This window comes from Coregonus clupeaformis, chromosome 25 (genome assembly GCF_020615455.1).
Source record: "Coregonus clupeaformis isolate EN_2021a chromosome 25, ASM2061545v1, whole genome shotgun sequence".
In the NCBI taxonomy this organism is placed as follows: domain Eukaryota; kingdom Metazoa; phylum Chordata; class Actinopteri; order Salmoniformes; family Salmonidae; genus Coregonus; species Coregonus clupeaformis.
Window position 1 is genome coordinate 29,359,698 of NC_059216.1, and position 20,868 is coordinate 29,380,565.

Genomic DNA, 20,868 nt, shown 5'->3' on the forward strand with positions numbered 1-20,868 from the left:
GTTATCAGCATGTCTTGCATATTGCTAATATAAAACATACATGAAAAAATATATATTTCTGATGGCTTTTTAGACTTTTTTTCTGGTCTTTTTCAGGAGGTGATGATAAACATAGGGGATGTTGGCACAGACTATGAGCATGGGCTCCAGCTGCTGAAGAAACTCAATGAGTTTAGAGGATCAGGCTCTGGGGTGAGTTTGTTTCTGAACGAACATAGGACATGTACAGTGCTAGCGTTTTCCAACACTGCTGGTCTTGGAACTTTGGGTGAGTTTAGTGACCCTTATCAAGAAGGAGAATTGGTCAATTATGTATTTTTGGTCACTGCTCAAGTCTTCCCATACAATTTAATTGAGTGTATTTTATTTCAGGAAGTCACAGTGGATGATGCTCACATCAAGGCCATCAACAACCTGGCTGCTCGGCTGGAGAGGCAGGACAGTGACGAGCTGGCCACTGTGAAACAGCGCAGACAGCAGCTTAATGACAGGTGACACCCAACCTACTGAGAAAATTAGTTGATGATGATGACTGTGGTGATGTTTGTCCTTCAAGAGGAAAACTATTTCCACAGCTCACAGGTTCAATTGCCTTTATTCAACCAGAAAAGTTGTAATGTACACATACTGTAGTATAATTAATTTCCACTTTTTTAAATCTGCTCAAACCCATTTTCTTTTCACCACACCTTCCATCAGATGGAGTAAGTTCCATGGCAACCTGAGCAGCTATAAGAAGAAGCTGGAGGCAGCGCTGGTGATCCACTCTCTAATCAGAGAACTGGATGAAGTCCGGGAGAGAGCCAATGAGAAGGTTGGAAGGGCTTCATCTTAACCCTTCTCTATAAAACCCACTTAATATTAATAGTCTCTTATGTATGACTTACTGTAACAGATGTCATAAGAAGAGTTTCAGAGTACAGTATTTCAGAGTATACACCCTTGTTGTCTTGAAAGCATGTCCACATCATATTGTATTTAATTCCTATCTGCTGGGATTCCTATTGTAGATGCAGCTGCTGCAAGGCCAGGACTGTGGCTGGGATGTGGAGAGTGTGGAGAATCTGATACGACGCCATGAGGAGACTGAACGCGAGGCTGGAGTCATACAGGAAAGGGGCAAGGTGAGAGAAGCAATATTAAAGCATTAGACCGATCACTAAAAGCTTCAGTCATACAAAAGTTATACTTAAATCCGAACTGGTTCTCTAGCAAATTAGTAAGATTGTGTCACCCCATGTTCAAGAATGGCCTTTTTCCCTTTATTCAGATTACAACCTCTCACTTACAATTATTTGAAAAGGAAATCATCTCCCAAATATCACAAGCCATAGAAAGTTGATTGCATTTTCAATGTAATCCTCCAGAAACGACAGAACAAATAATGCAACAAATATTGTGGTTAAAAATCTTCGTAAATGATATCATAGGTAGGACTGGTGGAGTTATGTCGCACATGCAGCTAACAAAAACATATGGAAATGTCTGCTCTACCCAAAATTACAACCAAATAATTGCAGCATTACTGTAAAAATGGAAGAGGAAACTGGAAGGGGGAAAAAGTAAGGAACTTGTCTGTCAGCCCTGCATTAAAGACCATAATTGGTTAAAGAAAATTGTGATAAATAAAAAAGTATACCAGTTTCATTTAAGGACCAAAGGATTGACAGCCGTCCTATATAGATTGCAAAATAGTTGGGAAGAGTTTTTTGACGTTCCGATTCCATGGCATAGTGTTTATGAACTGATACGCAAAACGACGCCGGATTCAAAACGTAGAATTTTTCAATTTAAATTATTATACAAAATTCTTACTACCAATAGAATGTTATTTATATGGGGGATACAATCTTCCCAGCTCTGCAGATTTTGCTACAAAGAGACAGAATCATTAGATCATTTGTTTTGGTACTTTCCATTTGTAGTGTGTTTTTGGTCACAGGTCCAGGAATGGCTGAAGGATTGCAATATTTACCTGGAGCTAACCCTGCAGATAGCACTACTGGGTGATCTGAAAAGTCAGTCAATCGATCAATAATATAACAATACTTTTAGCAAAAAAAAATATTTTCAATTTACAATCTGTAGAAACAATGAGAATAGAAGGGTTCAGAACTTTTGTGAAACATCAAATCAAATTTTATTGGCCACATGCGCCGAATACAACAGGTGCAGACATTACAGTGAAATGCTTACTTACAGCCCTTAACCAACAGTGCATTTATTTTTTTATAAAAAAGTAAAATAAAACAACAAAAAAGTGTTGAGAAAAAAAGAGCAGAAGTAAAATAAAATAACAGTAGGGAGGCTATATATACAGGGGGGTACTGGTGCAGAGTCAATGTGCGGGGGCACCGGCTAGTTGAGGTAGTTGAAGTAATATGTACATGTGGGTAGAGTTAAAGTGACTATGCATAAATAATAAACAAAGTAGCAGCAGGTAAAAAGATGGGGGTGGGGGTGGGGGGGCAGTGCATATAGTCCGGGTAGCCATGATTAGCTGTTCAGGAGTCTTATGGCTTAAGGGTAGAAGCTGTTGAGAAGTCTTTTGGACCTAGACTTGGCACTCCGGTACTGCTTGCCATGCGGTAGCAGAGAGAACAGTCTATGACTAGGGTGGCTGGAGTCTTTGACAATTTTGAGGGCCTTCCTCTGACACCGCCTGGTATAGAGGTCCTGGATGGCAGGAAGCTTGGCCCCAGTGATGTACTGTGCCGTACGCACTACCCTCTGTAGTGCCTTGCGGTCGGAGGCCGAGCAGTTACCATACCAGGCGGTGATGCAACCAGTCAGGATGCTCTCGATGGTGCAGCCGTATAATTTTTTGAGGATCTGAGGACCCATGCCAAATCTTTTCAGTCTCCTGAGGGTGAATAGGCTTTGTCGTGCCCTCTTCACGACTGTCTTGGTGTGTTTGGACCATGATAGTTCGTTGGTGATGTGAACACCAAGGAACTTGAAGCTCTCAACCTGTTCCACTACAGCCCCGTCGATGAGAATGGGGGCGTGCTCAGTCCTCTTTTTTTTCCTGTAGTCCACAATCATCTCCTTTGTCTTGGTCATGTTGAGGGAGAGGTTGTTATCCTGGCACCACACGGCCAGGTCTCTGACCTCCTCCCTATAGGCTGTCTCATCGTTGTCGGTGATCAGGCCTACCACTGTTGTGTCGTCGGCAAACTTAATGATGGTGTTGGAGTCGTGCCTGGCCATGCAGTCATGGGTGAACAGGGAGTACAGGAGGGGACTGAGCATGCACCCCTGAGGGGCCCCCGTGTTGAGGATCAGTGTGGCAGATGTGTTGTTACCTACCCTTACAACCTGGGGGCGGCCCGTCAGGAAGTCCAGGATACAGTTGCAGAGGGAGGTGTTTAGTCCCAGGATCTTTAGCTTAGTGATGAGCTTTGAGGGCACTATGGTGTTGAATGCTGAGCTGTAGTCAATGAATAGCATTCTCACGTAGGTGTTCCTCTTGTCCAGGTGGGAAAAGGGCAGTGTGGAGTGCAATAGAGATTGCATCATCTGTGGATCTGTTGGGGCGGTATGCAAATTGGAGTGGGTCTAGGGTTTCTGGGATAATGGTGTTGATGTGAGCCATGACCAGCCTTTCAAAGCACTTCATGGCTACAGACGTCAGTGCCACGGGTAGGTAGTCATTTAGGCAGGTTATCTTAGTGTCCTTGGGCACGGGGACTATGGTGGTCTGCTTGAAACATGTTGGTATTACAGACTCAGTCAGGGACATGTTGAAAATGTCAGTGAAGACACTTGCCAGTTGGTCAGCACATGCTCGGAGTACACGTCCTGGTAATCCGTCTGGCCCTGTGGCCTTGTGAATGTTGACCTGCTTAAAAGTCTTACTCACATTGGCTACGGAGAGCGTGATCACATAGTCATCCGGAATAGCTGGTGCTCTCATGCATGCTTCAGTGTTGCTTGCCTCGAAGCGAGCATAGAAGTAGTTTAGCTCATCTAGAAGTCTTGTGTCACTGGGCAGCTCGCGGCTGTGCTTCCCTATGTAGTCTGTAATAGTTTTCAAGCCCTGCCACATCCGACGAGCGTCAGAGCCGGTGTAGTACGATTCAATCTTAGTCCTGTATTGACTCTTTGCCTGTGTGATGGTTCGTCTGAGGGCATAGCGGGATTTCTTATAAGCGTCCGGGTTAGAGTCCCGCACCTTGAAAGCGGCAGCTCTACCCTTTAGCTCAGTGCGGATGTTGCCTGTAATCCATGGCTTCTTGTTGGGGTATGTACGTACGGTCACTGTGGGGACGACATCATCGATGCACTTATTGATGAAGCCAGTGACTGATGTGGTGTACTCCTCAATGCTATCTGAAGAATCCCGGAACATGTTCCAGTCTGTGCTAGCAAAACAGTCCTGTAGCTTACCATCTGCGTCATCTGACCACTTTTTTATTAACCGAGTCACTGGTGCTTCCTGCTTTAGTTTTGGCTTATAAGCAGGAATCAGGAGGATAGAGTTATGGTCAGATTTGCCATATGGAGGGCGAGGGAGAGCTTTGTATACGTCTCTGTGTGTGGAGTAAAGGTGGTCTAGAGTTGTTTTTCCTCTGGTTGCACATTTAACATGCAATACAGTTGAAAAATATATGGCAAATAGAAATCCAATATGGATGGTGTTAAGAGATAGATGGGAGATGTTGAATGGAGCTGAAGGATGGGACTAATAACAACTAATAACAACAAGATAACTAATGTAAAGCAAACTGTGTCCATAATAAGTATATAGGTTATAGGTTGAGAGCTTTTGTGAAAGAGCACAGTTAGAAAGATATGGCATATAGAAGCAAACCGGATGGACATCATGAAAATGATCGGAGAGGGTAGAGGAAGTTCAGGAGTAAAAACAAACAAAATATAATTATTGTAAAATTGACTGTGTACATAAAATGTATATAGTATGAATAAGCTGGAAGTAGAGTCCTAAGCATTGTAGTTCACTAGTTTACTCCAATTAGGGAAGGGGTGGTGGGGTTGGAAAGTAATAAAGGGAAATAAAAAAATGTAAAGGGTGTGTGTGTGTGTGTGTATATGTATATATATATATATATATATGTATCACAGACTGGGCTTTCAGTCAATGTAATTGTCTGCATCACTTCCAATCCCCCATATGTTTTTTTTCTCTCGCACATATATATATATATATATGTATCACAGACTGGGCTTTCAGTCAATGTAATTGTCTGCATCACTTCCAATCCCCCATATGTTTTTTTTCTCTCGCACATATATATATATATATATATTTGCGAGAGGAAAAAAAACATATGGGGGATTGGAAGTGATGCAGACAATTACATTGATGGAAGTTACAATCGATACACTGTAATGCGTTTTACAGTGAAACAGAAAATTGAACTGAATTGAATATCTGAAAGACCAACTAATTGCATCCTGATCTTGTGTTGATTTGCCAGGCACTGGAAAAGGACACCGCTGACCGCCTGAAAGCCCAGTCTGTGATGGCCGACAAACTGAGCAAAAAGCAGAAAGAGGTCAAAACCGGCCTTGTGAAGCTGGAGAAGGACGTTAAACTCAGGTGTTGCAAATAATAACTGAAATATCCTGAAAAGATGTACCCCTTCCCAACGTGATACACTACATGACCAAAAGTATGTGGACACCTGCTCGTCGAACATCCCATTCCAAAATCATGGCCATTAATATGGAGTTGGTTCCCCTTTTGCTGCTATAACAGCCTCCACTCTTCTGGGAAGGCTTTCCACAAGATGTTGGAACATTGCTGCAGGGACTTGCTTCCATTCAGCCGCAAGAGCATTAGTGAGGTCGGGCACTGTTGTTGGGCAATTAGGCCTGGCTTGCAGTTGGCATTCCAATACATCTCAAAGGTGTTCAGTGGGGTTGAGGTCAGGGCTCTGTGCAGGCCAGTCAAGTTCTTCCACACTGATCTCAACAAACCATTTCTGTATGGACCTCGCTTTGTGCACTGGGGCATTGTCATGCTGAAACAGGAAAGGGCCTTCCCCAAACTGTTGCCACAAAGTTGGAAGCACAGAATCGTCTAGAATATCATTGTATGCTGTAGGGTTAAGATTTCCCTTCACTGGAACTAAGGGGCCTAGCCCGAACCATGAAAAACAGCCCCAGACCATTTAACCTCCTCCACCAAACTTTACAGTTGGCACTATGCATTGGGGCAGGTAGCATTCTCTTGGCATCCGCCAAACCCAGATTCGTCCGTCGGACTGCCAGATGGAGAAGCATGATTCATCACTCCAGAGAACGTGTTTCCACTGCTCCAGAGTCCAATGGAGGTGAGCTTTACACCGCTCCAGCCGATGCTTGGTATTGCACATGGTGATCTTAGGCTTGTGCTCGGCCATGGAAAACCATTTCATGAAGCTCCCGACGAACAGTTCTTGTGCTGACATTGCTTCCAGAGGCAGTTTGAAACTCGTTAGTGAGTGTTGCAACCGAGGACAGACGATTTTTACGCGTTACGCGCTTCAGCACTCGGCAGTCCTGTTCTGTGAACTTGTGGGGCCTACCACTTCGCGGCTGAGCCATTGTTGCTCCTAGACATTTCCACTTCACAATAACAGCACTTACAGTTGACCGGGGCAGCTCTAGCAGGGCAGAAATTTGACGAACTGACTTGTTGGAAAGGTGGCATCCTATGACGGTACCACGTTGAAAGTCACTGAGCTCTTCAGTAAGGCCATTCTACTGCCAATGTTTGTCTATGGAGATTGCATGGCTGTGTGCTCGATTTTATAAACCTGTCAGCAACGGTTGTGGCTGAAATCGCCGAATCGACTAATTTGAAGGGGTGTCCACATGCTTTTGTATATATAGTGTACTTTGATCTTGCAAAACCGACACAATGGAATCATTATTCAAGTCATTATGACAGTATAGATGTGTGTGCGCTGAGAGGACACCATATACTTCCTCTTGCATTATTATGGGTTTTGGGGAAGCTGCAGAGAGACTAACAGGAAGTGATGTTACAGGAAGGAGAGGCTGCAGGAGGCTCACCAGCTGCAGCTTTTCAAGGCTAACCAGCGCCTCCTACTGGACTGGACCCTGAAGCAGAGCTCTGAGATGGGAGAGAAAGGCCTGCCCAAGAGCAAGAACGAGGCAGAGCGATTCATAGTAGAACATCAAGATTGGAAGGTGACTAATGATTATGATATTCAAGTTAATATTTTGATGGCTATCTTTCTAGGTCGCCCTAGGAAAATAGGTTTTCAACCTTGTGACGTTAAATAAAGGACAACAAAATCCCCCCCAAATTTCAACCTCCTATAAGACCCAGTAAAATTGCAAACTTAAGTTTCCGGAAGAGATTAAATGTGTTTATGTGTTCTAGACTGAGATTGATGCACGGGGGGAGCGTATCGACTCTGTTAGAGACTTTGGCCTGAGTCTGGTAAAGTCTGGACACAGCTCATCATCAGAGATCAAGAAGTCTCTGACCAAGCTGGAAGAGGCCAAAATGGGTCTGAGCCAGACCTGGCAGGACAGGAAGAAGACTCTGGATCAGGCTCTAGGCCTACAGGTAACCCTAACTTGGAGACATTTGTACTATTCATGTTGTGAATGTAGCTCATCTAACATTAGGCATGTTTTCCTGCTTATTTATTTTTTATTGCCAGTCAACGTACCTAATAAAATAAGGGTCAAATGAATAACAAAAGTTACCTAAATCTCGTTTTCATTTCAGATATTCCTTGGCTACATGGATCAGAGTGAGAGCTGGTTGAGTAACAAGGAGGCCTTTCTGGCTAATGAAGACCTTGGGGTAGGAACTCAATGCATTTGCTCATAAATTGTGTGTGAAGAATTTATGTAGGCCTTTTAAAGGACTTATGAAGGCTTCATTAAGCCTTTATCAGATATGTGTTGTTTAAATTGGGACGTTGATTGGTTATTGCAGAGTTCTCTATCTGACGTGGAGACCCTACAGAGAAAGCAAGCCCTGTTTGAGAACACCCTGGATGCTCAGATGGAGCAGGTGGAAGGAGTGGAGCGGTTCGCCCAACAGCTGATCCAGCAGAAACACTTTGACTCAGACAATATCAAGAGCAAGAGCAAGTCTGTGCTGCTCAGGTAGAAGCCAGCAATGAACTAAGTGCCAAATATTTCCCTGTTTTCAAAGACTGTCTATATACAAAGAGATTGTTTGGTGTATGAAATGATTTATTCTGCCTTTGTGTGCTATACCTGACTCAAAAACTATGCCTCTCTCCAGAAAAGGAAAACTGTTGGAAATGAGTAAGGTTCGCCGGAAGGCTCTGGAAGAATCTCTACAACTCCAGAAGTTCCTGGGTAGCAGCTATGAGGTATGAGAAGTTGGGTCTGCTTGATGAGTCCGCTTTAACCAACTCAATGTTAGTGTGGGTCTATGAGGCTGGTATGCAAGACTAAAACATAAGTATACCCCTGAGTTAATACTTTGTAGAAGCACCTTTGGCGGCGATTACAGCTTTGAGTCATCTTGGGTATGTCTGTATCAGCTTTGCACTTCTGGATTTGGGGATTTTCGCCCATTCTTCCCTGTAGCTTTTCTCAAGTTCTGTTAAATTAGATTGGGAGTGGCAGTGAACAGCAATCTTCAAGTCTTTCCACAGATGTTCAATGGGATTCATGTCAAGGATTTTCACATTCTCGTTCTGAAGCCATCCCAGCGTTGCTTTGGCTGTAAGCTTGGGGTCATTGTCCTGTTGGAACGTAAATCTTTGTCCCAGTCTAAGGTTGTTTGCACTATGAAGCAGGTTCTCATCAAGGATTTGCCTATATTCATTGTTCCCTCTATCCTTTCCTGTCTTCCAGTCCCTGCCGCTGAAAAGCGTCCCCATAGCATGATGCTGCCACCACCATGCTTCATGGTAGGGATGGTGTTCGATGGGTGATGAGCTGTGCCTGGTTCTCCAGACATAGCGCTTTGCAATCAGGCCAAAGAGTTAACTTTTTGTCTCATCATACCACAGAATCTTTTGCCTTGTGATCTCAGAGTCTTTCACATGCCTTTTTGCAAACTCCAGGCGTGCTGGCATGTGCCTTTTTCTCAGGAGTGGCTTCCGTCTGGCCACTCTTCTATAAAGTCCAGATTGATGAAGTGCTGTAGAGACTGTTGTCCTTCTGGCAGGTTCTCCCATATCAGCCAAGGAACTCTGTAGTTCTGTCAGAGTGTTCATTGGGTTCTTGGTCATCTCCCTGACCAAGGTCTTTCTTTCCCGGTTGCTCAGTTTGGTCGGACGGCCAGCTCTAGTCAGTGTCTGGGTAGTTCTATATTTTTTCAATTTCCCAATGATGGAGACCACTGTGCTCTTGGAAACTTTCAACACTCTAGAAATGGTTTTATATCCTTCCCCAGATATATGCCTCATTACAATTCTATCTCGGAGATCTACGGACAGGTTCTTGGACTTCATGGTATAGTTTCTGCTCTGACATGCACTGTCAACTGTGGAACCTTATAAAGACAGGTGTGTGTCTTTCTAAATCATGTCCAAACAATTTAATTGGCCACAGGTGGACTCCAATCAAGTGGTAGTGACATCTCAAGGATGATCAAAGTAAATTGGATGCTTAATTTGAAGATTCATAGCAACGGTGTGTGTGAATACTTATGTAAATGAGATATTTCTGTATTTCATTTTCAATAAACTTGCCAACATTTCTAAAAACATGTTTTCACTTTGTCGTTATGGGGTATTGTGTGTAGATGGGTGAGAAAACAAATCTATTTAATCAATTTTGAATTCCGGCTGTAACACAAAATGTGGAGTAAGTCAAGTGGTATGAATACTTTCTGAAGGCACTGTAAGTAATGTGTAATAACTTGAACCTGTAAAGTAATGTCTGATAACTGAAACCTGTAAAGTAATGTGTGATAACTGAAACCTGCAGGTGTGCTCGTGGCTCAATGAGAGGAATGCAGTGGCCCTGGATGAAAGCTGGAGAGACCCCATCAACCTCCAGGCCAAACTACTGAAACACCAGAGCTTTGAGGCTGAGATCTTAGCGAACCGTAACCGAGTTGACGCTCTTACTAAGGTATGTGTGAGTCTGAAGAAATGCTTTCAATGCACATTAATCACAGAGTAGTATCTCAATACTTTCCTATTGCTTATGGCAGCTCAATACACATTAAGATAGAATAACATAGCTCTCTGTCCTTCATAGAATCTGCAATGTCCTCTGTTCTGAGACCAGTGTCTCGGCAGATGTTATTCACAGTACAGTTAAAGTTAGCCGTGACTGGTCTAGGCAAGTGTTATTGAGTCAATGTTCACCCACAGGAGGGAGAGAGAATGATAGCAGCGGGTCACTCCACTCCTGGGAAGATCAAACCGTGGCTGAAGGATCTTAACCATGGCTGGGACCAGCTCCTCAACAACTGTAAAGAGAAGAAATCTCGTCTGCAGCAGGCCTACCAGGTATTTGCACATTATAGACATATTGTACTCATCTTTGATGATAGATACAGTAGATGATACTATGAAAAAGAGAATGTAACTTTAATGACATGATAAAATCAAATTGTATTTGTCACCTACACATACGCTATATATATAAAAGTATGTGGACACTCCTTCAAATTAGTAGATTCGGCTATTTCAGCCACAACCGCCATTGCTGACAAGTGTATAAAATGGTGCACACAGCCATGCAATCTCCATAGACAAACATTTGCAGTAGAATGGCCTTACTGAAGAGCTAAGTGACTTTCAACGTGGCACTGTCATAGGATGTCACCTTTCGAACAAGTCAGTTTGTGAAAGTTCTGCCCTGCTAGAGCTGCCCCGGTCAACTGTAAGTGCTGTTATTGTGAAGTGGAAACATCTAGGAGCAACAACGGCTCAGCTGCGAAGTGGTAGGCCATACAAGCTCACAGTACAGGACCGCCATGTGCTGAAGCGCGTATTGCGTAAAAATCGTCTGTCCTCGGTTGCAACACTCACTACCGAGTTCCCAAACTGCCTCTGGAAACAATGTCAGCACAAAAACTGTTTGTCGAGAGCTTCATGAAATGGGTTTCCATGGCCGAACAGCCGCACACAAGCCTAAGATCACCATGTGCAATGACAAGCGTCGGCTGGAGTGGTGTAAAGCTCGCCGCCATTGTACTCTGGAGCAGTGGAATCGCGTTCTCTGGCGTGATGAATCACGCTCACCATCTGGCAGTCCGACGGACGAATCTGGGTTTGGCGGATGTCAGGAGAACGCTACCAACTGCAAGCCAGGCCTAATCGCCCAACATCAGTGCCCGACCTCACTAATGCTCTTGTGGCTGAATGGAAGCAAGTCCCCGCAGCTATGTTCCAACATCTAGTAGAAAGCCTTCCCAGAAGAGTGGAGGCTGTTATAGCAGCAAAGGGGGGACCAACTCCATGTTAATGTCCATGATTTTGGAATGAGATGTTCGACGAGCAGGTGTCCACATACTTTTGGTCATGTAGTGTATTTGCAGAGACAACATTACATTTACATTTACATTTTAGTCATTTAGTCTCATCCAGAGCGACTTACAGGAGCAATAACATCCCCTCCAGGTAAAATAATAAAGCATTCTGCTTTAAAGGCCCAATGCAGCTGTTTTTGTCTCAATATCAAATCATTTCTGGGTAACAATTAAGTACCTTACTTTTATAGCTTTCCATTAAAATGGTCAAAAAATAAATAAATGCTTTTTAACAAAAATTATAAAGCAAGAATTTAGCTAGGATTGTCTGGGAGTGGTCTGAGTTGGAAGGGGGAGTGAAATGTAATCAGAAAACTAGCTGTTATTGGCAGAGATGTTTGGAACTCTCTTTGTTATTGTTCTATATTAACTTATACCGCCTGCTGATGTCACGAGGCAAGCCAAAACTGCACCCATGCAAAACCTGCTGAATAGAAGGTCTTGTGTAGATTGTACCAGCAACTATCAGGAAATAACACTGATCAAATGCATTCACACTTTTACAGTGTTAGTTTCATCAGCTGTTGTACAATATGATATAAAACACAGGAAAAACAACATTTTGACTGCTCTTGGCCTTTAAGTAAAGTATTAGGCTATAATTCTTCTATAACTTTGCTATTTTCTACCACCAGGCTTTACAGTTCCAGCGTTCTCTGGACGACATAGAGGAGTGGCTTAGGTCCGTAGAAGTTGAAGTAACCAATGAGGACTGTGGCACTGACCTCCCGTCAGTCAGCAGGCTGCTGAAGGCTCTACAGGGCCTGGAGGAGGTGGTGGATGGCTATCTGGAGAGGGTCCAGGGCTTAGTGGATACAGCCAAGGACTTCAGCTCCAAGGGCAACTTCCTGGCCCAGGAGATCCAGCAACGAGTAGGCCAAACTGTCAATAGGTAAGTTTTTTTTTTTTGTCAAAGATATATAAATAATACTGTCTGATTCTCCCCAAATACATTTAAATATTAGTCAGAGTACGAGACAGATTAATAAAACACACATTTTATTACCATGCAACAGAGTACACACACACCAATACAGCATGGCTGTGAGAGTGCGCTTGTGAAAGGAATTGTAAGGGTTTTGCGCAGCCCCGCCCCTCACACTTTTTTTCATGGTCCTTCGAGACTGATTTTAAACAACTTTCGTTATTGCAGATATAACAGCCTGGCTGAGCCATTGCAGAACCGACGGGAGACCTTAGAATCCTGGCAGCTGTTGTTCCAGTTCTACCGTGACATGGAGGATGAGCTGGTCTGGGTCCAGGACAAACTGCCCTCTGCCTCCTCCAAAGACTGGGGAACCTCCCTACAGAGCACTCAGTCTATGGTCAAAAAACATCAGGTCAGAGGCAGCGATGGTCAATGTACCAGTTTGCATTTAAGATACTAACAACAAGGTTGTTCTTGGGTTTCTGTCAAGAACTTAGTGAGAAATGTATTTGTAAAAAGTGTTATACATGTAAGATTTGATTGATTGGTTGGTTGATTGATTGAACCTCTGTGTGTGCAGGCTGTGGTGCAAGAGATAGCGAGCCGTACCCCTCTGGTGCAGGCTGTCCAGGACGCAGGGCAGAACCTGGTGAGGGGCAGACACTTTGCCTCGCATGAGATCAGCGAGAAGCTGGCTGAGCTCAAGAAGATTTTTGAGAGCCTGAGGAGAGAGTCAGAGAACAAGGGCCAACTGCTGCAGGAGGCTCTGAAGATACAGACCTTCCTCTCTGAGGTAGATAACTGTGACCACTGACCATACTCTCCATACATTCTCTTTTGACACGCTCTTTGGACACAAACACAGGTTCCACAATCCACAAAAACTCTCTCTCAATACATCTTTCTACACAACTTTCTACAGTGAGGGAATTTTATTTTCCACCCAAATATGATGCCCACTGAAGAACCTTTATAAGCTTACATTTCTCTTTAGGTTTCAGAACTAGAGCTGTGGATAGATGAGCAGAGACCCACGTTAGAGTCCAAAGACTTTGGGAAGAGCGAGGAGGCCACCGAGGTCTTCCTGAGGAAGCTGGACTCTATAGACCTGGACCTGGAGAACCAGCAGCTGAAAGTAGAGTCTCTTCAGGAGACTGGCGCTAAACTGGAGCACTGTGGCCACCCCAACAGGTACAGTATACAAACCTTACAGTATGTATATTATTCACTTTATCTGTTATCATTGTCAGGAATTAAGATATGTGATCTCACAGATATTTACAGGGACTAACTACAGTATATTAATATTCTATATTCACATATTTAACTATTCACATATTTTAAATATGTACATTTAGTGATTCTAAATCCATTTTCTTTATTACTTAATGTTTGTCTCTCCTTCAAATGTTCTAAGCCCATTGACATGATGACATTTCTCTCACACTACATCAGCCATTTAGTGAGTAAGAGTCTTCCAGACATGCTGGATGAGTATGAGAGTCTTCTGCGTCTCTCTGCCTCACGACGGGCAGCTCTGGAGGACCAGCTGAACCTCTATGTGTTTGAGAGAGAGGCCCGGGAGCTGCAGAACTGGCTGTGCTCCCGCAAGACCCTGGCTGAGTCAGAAGACTTTGGACAAGACCTGGAGGACGTGGAGGTATAGATGCACAGTGGACTATTCCATTGGTTCCATTATACAGGGCAAATTAGGTGCAGCTCAAGTATTTGAACGTTTTGACCCATGTCTTGGAGGATGGGAATAGGGCCAATACGGATAAGCCAAGTACTGGACAGTTGTTGGGTGTATGTATCGTTTATATATTGCTGTAGCTGAAAACAAGCTTTGTGAGATTACAGTCTTGGTAAAGTACTGTAATCAGACAAGTAATGATCGATATCTAATGCATTTTAGTTTAGAGGCAGGCCGCAATTTTCTTAATAAAGTCACTTTCTTCCAGGTGTTGCAGAAGAAGTTTGAAGACTTTGTGGCTGAGGTTAACACGCTGGGCCAGAGTAAACTCAGCACTGTTCAACAACTACGACAGGAGGTGAAATCTGCTGAAGGCCACAGACGAGAGGCAGCGCTGCACAAATTATGGGATGACCTCAACCAAAATGTGAAGACTAGAGCGGAGGTAAAAGTCTAAGTCCAGTTCTTCTATCAATAATATTATAAGTAGCTGCTTAAGTGGGAGATTAAACGATAGGGAAGAAAGGTCATGTCTGCTCACAATTCTATAGTGGCCCTATTTTCTTGTCCAGCTCCTGTACCAAGCTTGATGTGCATTAAACACTCTCCTTCTGAGTATTATTTATATATTACTGTGGGTAATTGACCTGAGCCATGGTGATATAACAGCCATTTTGTGTGACAGAACCTGAAGTCTGCCCGAGAGGTGCACCAGTTTGACCATGACGTGGACGAGCTGAAGGGTTGGATGAGTGAGAAGGAGGTGGTGTTGGACTCTGACGACCACGATCATGATCTACTCAGTATCCAGGCACTCATCAGACAACATGAAGGACTGGAGGTACAGTACACAACCAAAGTTTATTTAACATGTTTGATTGAAATGGGAGCAGAGCAGTTTCATTGAGGCAGACTCCAAAGATTCACAATTTCATTAGCCACCCAAGACCTGATGACTTGCTTTAGCTCCCTAAACTAATGCCTTTAACTCAGTGGGCTAACGGCTGGTTACACTAACTCACCCATCAAATAACTGTGTTTGTTTCCAGAGAGACTTGGCGGTCATCGAGGGGGAGGTGTCTCGGACTAAAGAGGAGGGGCGGGGCCTAAACAGGAAGTACCCCCAGGTGCGGGCCAGTCTGAGTGAGAGACTACAGGAAGTGGAGGAGAGCTGGGCTAGTCTGCAGGCCAAGGCCATCCAACGCAGGAAGAGACTGGGGCAGGCTGAGGCTGTGCAGAGATACCTCACAGAGTGGACTGAACTCATGTAGGTCTACTTCTTTTCATTTCATGTAGTTAGGATTGATAAGATAACACAATGTCACCCAATTCTATAATGTCACATTTTATGATGTGCTTATAGATGTGTAATGCATGCTTTATGAACGTATAATTATTGAGGTGTGCCTGACCTGGATCTAATTTGAACATTTTAAAGTAAATTGAAGTGCTATTATGTTTTGAATCATGAGGTTATTTTATTTTCCCCTGTATTGCCCAGGGCATGGCTGAAAGAGACCCTGTCCCTGGTGAGAGGGGAGGGGTCAGGAGGGGAGGGTGCTGACCTGGAGCAGCTAATCAAAAGACACGAAGAGTACCATGTTCAGATTGACAAGCAGCTCAACAAATCACAGGCTGTGAAAGATGAGGGCAAATACCTCGTGGAGGAAGGCAACTTCATGTGCCAAGAGGTAGTAGCACAGTACTTAACAGTTTAGACATAATGTCAAAGCAACCTAAACATCAATGTAATGGCAAGATACAGAAATGTGACATTTCTCTTTAAGTTTTGCATTTTTTGCATTATTTTAAGCATTATTGTCATCTTGTTTCTATTATTATGTAATGTGTCACAATGTTAAATGTTGTTATAGGAACATTTGAATAAAGCTATTTTCATTCATGGCTATCTATTGCTGCCAAATTGCAGTTGGAGGAGCGTCTTCTGGAGCTGCAGGAGCTGGAGACGCGGGTGCAGGAGGTTTGGGAGGAGAGGAGGGTGTTGTACCAGGAGGAACTGGAGATCCTACAGCTACAGAGGGAGCTGGAGCAGGCGGAGCACTGGCTCAGTACCTACGAAGCTACTCTGAGGGCAGAGGAGTACGGGGTGAGTCTTTTAAGTGGAGGACAGCCCAGTTAAAAGCAAGCCTAGGCGTTAACACAGTATTGTGGCGCGCAGGAGACCTGGGTTTGAACCTAGTCACTTACATAAGTCATCATGCTTTCTGATAATAGTATGAAATAGTTAATATTTTCTTGAATTAAAGATTTTTCATGTTACTGGTTATTGGTTTTAGTGCTATGTATTTTTCTTTTCGACCCACTAAGTGAAAGTTGGTTAAGATGCTCAGTGATGTCTCTTCTCCTTCCCAGGACTCTGTGTCAGACGTTCTGGAGTTGATGAAGAAACAGGAGGACTTGGAGGCTATGATTCAAGCCCAGAGTGACCGATTCAGTGCCTTACAGAAGAAGAAAACACAGGTGAGTGAGAGATGAGAGGACGCTATTCACCTTTCCTGACAACTGATGTTATGGCTGTCGAATTTTGGCTAACTCCATTAAACTACACAATTCCTTTTGGTCTTCTTTGAACAATGATAACCCAAAAGATGGCTTTGGCATGGATACAGTAGATTACTCTCACACATTATGTTTTATTATATATTTTTTAGAGAGAGCAAAGATTACAAGGCCTCCATGGTGATGATGGAGACAATTCCAGGAAGAAGCTTTCCAGGGTGACCTCCCTGAAGAGGAAACCGTCTGACCCTAAGACCCCCCGACCCACCGCCCCTAAACCCCTAAAACCCACAGACCGGGTCCGCAGAACCAGCACCAGCAAGACACCAGATCCAGCTCCATCTCCCTCCTCATCCATCTCCAGTAGCCCCCCTCCCAGCCCCGCCCCTAGGGCCCTGACCACCCAGAACCCTGCCTTTGTGGCCCCCTCTAGATCCCCACGCTTCGCCCCTCCAGTCAACCCTCCTCCATCCCCTCCATCCTCTCCCACTACAGAGACCAGTAGCCACTCTCGCTACAGATCCCATAGATTGTCAGTGAAGGAAGAAGAGTTGCCTCCCACAGATAGACCATCTATCACCCCCAAGCCAAGGCTCTCCCTCAGAGAGAGGAAGTTAGCCAGGCATGAGGAGCTGGCCCCAGAAACACCTGTGTCGGCCCCATCGCCGACCTCACCGGAATCAGCCTCAAATGTATCGCCCCCACTCTCACCTGTATCGGCACCTGTCCCCTCTGAACATCCTGAGCAGCCAGATAACGAACCCACCACACCCCCTGAACTCCCTCCCCCCTGCAGAGACCTGCCCCCTTCCCCTGTACTGCTACACCACAGGAAACTAGAGGACCTACCAGAGGAGGTGGCTACGCTGTCAGACTCAATATCTGATGTGAGATCAGATCACTAATTAACAAACTACCCTCTGAGTCTGAGTGGATACCACGTTTATTTACGTTTTACACTATGTCTACTGTTATCCATCTTGAGAACTGTGTTGTTTACATCTTTATAGGTCAGAGGTCAAGTGCCTGTCAGAATGGATGGGATGTTGGAGATCAAGGTGAAACAAAGCGGAAACAAAGTAAGACCATGTTTTACTTTATCAATGTAGAGGACCGAAACATTCTGACCTAAAACAATTGTTGATGCTAGGTCATCTCCAGTGTTTTAATGATCAAATCATTAATTATTTACAATTAGATAAAGCTGTAAAACCATGAAACTGTATTGGTTTGCAGGGTTTGGAGAACTGGGATGCTGTCTATGCAGTACTGGAGAGGGAGACACTCAATCTTTTCAAAGACAGAGATGCAGCTACAGAGGTACTGCTTATTCATCAAGTCTACAGAAAAAGATTTTAAAGTTAAATTCACAGGTACTTTTAGAGAAAACAATGACTTTTGAGAGTACAGTATGTCACTGCTTTTTTACAGAGGTCTTCCCTATGGCCCCCCATCAATATGGTTGGAGCAGTGTGTAAGGAAAACCCATACTATAGGAGAAAGGACCATACCTTCAAACTAACGTGAGCCTTTCACATTACTGAAAGATAATCAATGCTTAAAGTAGCAAATCAAGCTATATCTAAGTACTGTATAAAACATGCCATGTTAGAAGTTTGAGGACCTTGTAATAAAGTATACAAAGACTGCTCCTCTGACAAAATGTAAATGTATGTGACTGTCTGTTCTGCTGTCTGTGTATGTCCTTCAGTCTGGATGATGGAAGTCAGTACCTGTTTGCTGCCTCTAGCCGAGAGCAGCAGCTCAAATGGGTAGAGGAACTTCAGAACTGCACCAAGTCTGGAAGCTCCTCTGACTCTGAGGATTCTGGGTAAGTCAACTGTCAAACGGAAGGGCCATTCCTTAAAACTTTGTTATTATAAATTAATAGCACATCTTTTACCAGTGCCTAAACCAAATAGTTTGCCAAATAAAGTATTTATTTGAATCCTGGTGTTTTTGAGTAATTATCTCGTTATAAAATTTAGTAAATACAGTATCTTGCTGTTTGAATAATTTGCCAATTCCCATTTTGTTCAGGAACTCCTCAAAGGACACAGTAGATCACCAGAACTCCAAACAGGTCGACATCAATGATGCTTCTGAGAACAAAGGGTTTCTCAGAGTTGGCTCCAGAGAAAGTGTTGTCTGCAATGAACGTTTTGAGAGCGATAGAGGGCCACCACCAAAGCCCCCCCATACATATTACAACAAGCACCACTACCCTTCAGGAGGGGAGACCAAAGATGAAGGTGAGACTGTACACATGCATTAGTTTCCCATAACTTGAAATATTACAAAAACAACCATTTTGAAACTGAAATAAATTCCAGGTGAGACTATGCATTTGTTTCCCTCAATTTGACTCATTACACAATGGTTACAAACAACAATTTTGGTACAGAAAGAAATTCCAGATCTTCACTAAATTTTTTGGCATGTTAACATTCTATTATTATTAATAAATCCTTACAAAATACTCTGAAATACTTTGAGGCCTCTCATAACATAATGTGCTGTCTTGTTCCAGGAACTGTAATAACCCAGAGCCTGAGTTCCCTACAGAGGAACCATCCCCCCACCACCCAACCTCCTCTACCTCCACAAAGCCTCAATGACCCTGAGCCCAAAGACAAACCCAAGAACAAGAGTGTCTTCAAGAAGCTCTTTGGAAAGTGATTTGGGATATTTCCTGTGTTATTAGAATAGTCATCTTAACAATTGATATCTTAATATTACCTTTACAATGTTCAAATCAAATGTCACAATCTTTATGTTGTAAACCATTAGCATTGGTTTATGATATGTTAGCAACAATTTATATGTTACTTTTCTCCTTGTGTTGATCTACTCAAGACTGCTGCATGCTCATGAGATTTTATGCCAGTGCCTATTTAAAAAGAGAATTTATTTATTCCATAGAAATAATTACATTCAGTTGGCCTATTTCATTTTACACAACATTTCAATTCACAATAATTTACGAATCACCACATTTGGTAATTAAATTAATATATCTGGTGTAGAAACATACAGATAGATAATCCTTACCTTGCTCAAACGAAGTTTTGCTTTAATTATGCATTATGTCAATGACAGATTTGCCAATATTAGAATTATACATGTATTTTAAGTAAATATGTGGCCGATATTTAATTTTATGGATTAAAGGCCGCCAATCTTGTTGAGAAATAGTACATGATATGAAGTTAATTCTTATCATTAAATATTTTAGTCAGTCCAACGAAATGAGAGGACTTTTTCAAAAGATAGTATAATTTTTGCAATTCATTTTCATGCCATAATTTAATGGCAGTGTGATTAGGATGGATGTACTTTCACCACTTCTACTTTATACATTTTGCAAAAGGCATTCGGATTTCAATTATTTTCGATAGACTTCAACCAAGAATAAACTAAATGACTTATTTCAGATTGAGCATGTGTTAGTATAATAAAAGCTTGCATTCAGATAAAATTAGGGGACAATTTTTCTCATCCAATATTCCACATTTATTATGCTTTTTTATGTTGGCTAGTAGCCTAATATATTTCACTTTTGATCATCTGATTAAACGATTATGTATGTTTTGCAGATTCTGTAAAAATACATGTATTTGTTGAACATTTTTAATTTCGCTGGAATTGAGAAATGCGTAAAGAATTAGACTACAACATACAACCATACAAGAAGTGTCAGCAAAGTACATGCCACAAACGACTGACCTTTCAGCATTTTCTATCCTAGGCCTTGCCTTCTTGAATCAGCAACATTTACTACCGCTTGATGGCGTCAGAGACAATGAAGCAACAAGACCGTCTATTCCTCAAGTCTATTCCTTGCAGTTCAAAAGTTAATTCGAGATGTTGCCATTGATTTAACATCTTGAGTGTTGTCTATTTGTGATTGTTGCATTTAACTTGTTAAACAATTTGGGTAATGCGCCATGATATTTCAGGTCATGCGTTTGATCACCCATTTGTTGTCGTTAGGCTAGACGTGTTGGTAGAATAAAGGAATGAAGGGATTTCATTTGTGGGTTCTTTTTTGTCTCAAACACAATGATTGTAATGTATAGAGGTTATGGGCAAGAATTTATTTTGGTAATTTATTTTTGGATCATTTCTGTGCAGTAGTTAGTATTTATAGTAGGATTAATTATTACGTTTACATTAGTTTGAGGTTTTCCAGTAGGCCTAATTAAAGGACATCATGTTTTGAACTCGATGACCTTATATTTGAATTGTAATCGGAAAAAAAAAACAGCCCAA

General features: G+C 42.8%; 1 protein-coding gene across 1 annotated transcript in view; it reads left to right on the forward strand.

The window, feature by feature from the left end:
- The window catches only part of sptbn5 (spectrin, beta, non-erythrocytic 5), a 57,164-nt gene extending 36,540 nt beyond the window's left edge, over positions 1–20,624 (forward strand). The window contains exons 41-70 of the mRNA XM_041848046.1: positions 97–192; positions 373–491; positions 700–814; positions 1,011–1,124; positions 5,442–5,563; positions 6,999–7,161; positions 7,358–7,546; positions 7,712–7,789; positions 7,925–8,097; positions 8,240–8,330; positions 9,901–10,047; positions 10,293–10,430; positions 12,091–12,347; positions 12,609–12,795; positions 12,964–13,176; positions 13,378–13,574; positions 13,839–14,043; positions 14,345–14,521; positions 14,762–14,917; positions 15,126–15,343; positions 15,578–15,767; positions 16,007–16,183; positions 16,450–16,557; positions 16,749–17,483; positions 17,607–17,675; positions 17,833–17,916; positions 18,028–18,119; positions 18,308–18,427; positions 18,637–18,848; positions 19,127–20,624. Of these exons, the coding sequence (XP_041703980.1) occupies positions 97–192; positions 373–491; positions 700–814; positions 1,011–1,124; positions 5,442–5,563; positions 6,999–7,161; positions 7,358–7,546; positions 7,712–7,789; positions 7,925–8,097; positions 8,240–8,330; positions 9,901–10,047; positions 10,293–10,430; positions 12,091–12,347; positions 12,609–12,795; positions 12,964–13,176; positions 13,378–13,574; positions 13,839–14,043; positions 14,345–14,521; positions 14,762–14,917; positions 15,126–15,343; positions 15,578–15,767; positions 16,007–16,183; positions 16,450–16,557; positions 16,749–17,483; positions 17,607–17,675; positions 17,833–17,916; positions 18,028–18,119; positions 18,308–18,427; positions 18,637–18,848; positions 19,127–19,275 (5,091 nt within the window). The 3' untranslated portion in view covers positions 19,276–20,624. The remainder of the gene's footprint in view (positions 1–96; positions 193–372; positions 492–699; positions 815–1,010; positions 1,125–5,441; positions 5,564–6,998; positions 7,162–7,357; positions 7,547–7,711; positions 7,790–7,924; positions 8,098–8,239; positions 8,331–9,900; positions 10,048–10,292; positions 10,431–12,090; positions 12,348–12,608; positions 12,796–12,963; positions 13,177–13,377; positions 13,575–13,838; positions 14,044–14,344; positions 14,522–14,761; positions 14,918–15,125; positions 15,344–15,577; positions 15,768–16,006; positions 16,184–16,449; positions 16,558–16,748; positions 17,484–17,606; positions 17,676–17,832; positions 17,917–18,027; positions 18,120–18,307; positions 18,428–18,636; positions 18,849–19,126) is intronic.
- Positions 20,625–20,868: the final 244 nt, after the last annotated feature.